At 49.9% G+C, this 2,132-nt stretch overlaps 1 protein-coding gene across 1 annotated transcript in view; it reads left to right on the forward strand.

The window, feature by feature from the left end:
• LOC118478186 (ETS translocation variant 4-like) overlaps positions 1–1,531 on the forward strand; it is a 3,016-nt gene extending 1,485 nt beyond the window's left edge. Inside the window, exons 2-3 of the mRNA XM_035971236.1 lie at positions 646–685; positions 1,025–1,531. Coding sequence (XP_035827129.1) covers positions 646–685; positions 1,025–1,531 — 547 coding nt within the window. The remainder of the gene's footprint in view (positions 1–645; positions 686–1,024) is intronic.
• Positions 1,532–2,132: the final 601 nt, after the last annotated feature.

The raw sequence follows: 2,132 nt of genomic DNA on the forward strand, positions 1-2,132 counted from the left end.
CGTGTGTGTGTGTGTGTGTGTGTGTGTGTGTGTGTGTCTACGGGTGTGTTTGTCTGTGTGTTGGGCAGGCTATCTGTCTGTCTGAGTTAATGACCCGCCTCCTTTATCGCAGGGACAAAACCCCCCCCAAAAACAACAACAAACAACAACACCTCTCCACCCTCCCACAATCCATAGGACACCCCATCTGTCCTTCTTTTCTGTCCTTCTTCACAGTAATCATTCACCCAGACACCGGTCCTATCGGAGACGCACGTTAAACTGGGAGGTCACGCCCCTTAAATAACCTAATAGTGTTGATAAGGGCGTTAAACCCGTACCATTTCACCATTTTTTTTTCACCCAGACACTAACCCCGCCGACATGACCCATCCAATGTGGATCATTATCATCATCAATACCTTCCACCCCTGGCAGGGCACAGGTCACATACACGCTCTTTCCATTTATCTCTGTCCTGGGCCATCCTTCCAAGCTCGTCCGTTAAGAGAGATTATAGTAGATCATCATTGCCTTTCTCACCCTGCACCAGGGTATAGGCCTCAGACAAACACCTTCCACCTTTCTCTATCCTGGGCTAGCCTCTTGATGATATTCCATGTCTTCCCACTTTTCTGTACATCGATTTCTGTGATTTTTCTCCAGGTTCCACGAGGCCTTCCATGATCTCTTGCCTTTCGGTTTTGTCAGCTGTCCTTCATTGTTCCTGCTGATGCAGAAGCTCCCCCGTCCCCCAAGATCGAAAAATATCAAGCTGTGTTTGTCCGTGTTTCTGTAACTGACTGTTTTTTTACTGGGTTGGGTAGTTGGCCCTCAGCAAACTGGCACTTTTCGGGCGACCAGACCTTTGCACTTTTAGTCGCCTCTTACGACACGCAGTATCACGGCAGGTGTATTCTTTGCTCCCCCATAGTAAAACTACGGGGCCCCCCACCAGCAGGCGAGATTATAGTAGATACCAAGAGTCTAATTTCTCTCGCAAACCCACTTATATTAACTTATACGTATACTATTGTTCTTTCAGGTGGCTCGGCGCTGGGGCATGCAGAAGAACCGACCGGCGATGAACTACGACAAACTGAGCCGGTCCCTCCGTTACTACTACGAGAAAGGCATCATGCAGAAAGTGGCGGGAGAAAGATACGTCTACAAGTTCGTCTGTGACCCGGAAGCACTCTTCACCATGGCCTTCCCCGACAACCATCGACCACTGCTTAAGACGGACAGCGGCGCCTCCAAAGACGATCTCTTCAAGACCAGCCCACAGACCTCTGCTGTCGTGCCGCCGGAAACGCAACCCCTTGCGCTGACGTCATCTCCGCCCTCAGGCCACGCCCACCCCGGGATGGCGGGGTCTCCGACGATGCGCGGGGCGTTCACTATGTCGTCCGCGCCCGGCGCGCACCATCCTGCACACATGCCGCACGGCGCGGGACCACCCATGAGCGCGGAGCAGCATCGGTTACAATACGTGCAGGAGTTTCAGCGGATGTATGGGGCGGGTCCTTATATGGAGGGGTGTGTCTACTGACGTTGATTGACGTGTGTTACAATGCACTGATGGCAGCCAGTCGGTCTGTCTACCTTCAGAATCACAGGCGTGATGGCAGGAGATGCAGGGAGTTAATTTGGATGGCGCCATGAAGTCTGCAGGAAGGCTGTCACATGAGTCAAAGGTCGTGGCATAGTGTGATCTACACATGAGTCAAAGGTCGTGGCATAGTGTGATCTACACATGAGTCAAAGGTCGTGGCATAGTGTGATCTACACATGGGTCAAAGGTCGTGATATAGTGTGATCTATCTACACACGAGTCAGATGTCATGATATAGTGTGATCTACACATGAGTCAGACGTCATGGTTTAGTGTGATCTAAGTACACATGAGCCAGATGTCATGATATATATAGTGTGATCTACACATGAGTCAGACGTCATGGTTTAGTGTGATCTATCTATGGTTTAGTGTGGTCTAAGTACACATGAGTCAGACGTCATGATTTAGTGTGATCAATCTACACATGAGTCAGACGTCATGATATAGTGTGATCTACACATGCGTCAGACGTCATGATATAGTGTGATCTACACATGAGTCAAACGTCATGATATAGTGTGATCTACCCATGAGT

The sequence above is a fragment of the Aplysia californica genome, unplaced genomic scaffold (assembly GCF_000002075.1).
Source record: "Aplysia californica isolate F4 #8 unplaced genomic scaffold, AplCal3.0 scaffold00402, whole genome shotgun sequence".
In the NCBI taxonomy this organism is placed as follows: Eukaryota; Metazoa; Mollusca; class Gastropoda; order Aplysiida; family Aplysiidae; genus Aplysia; species Aplysia californica.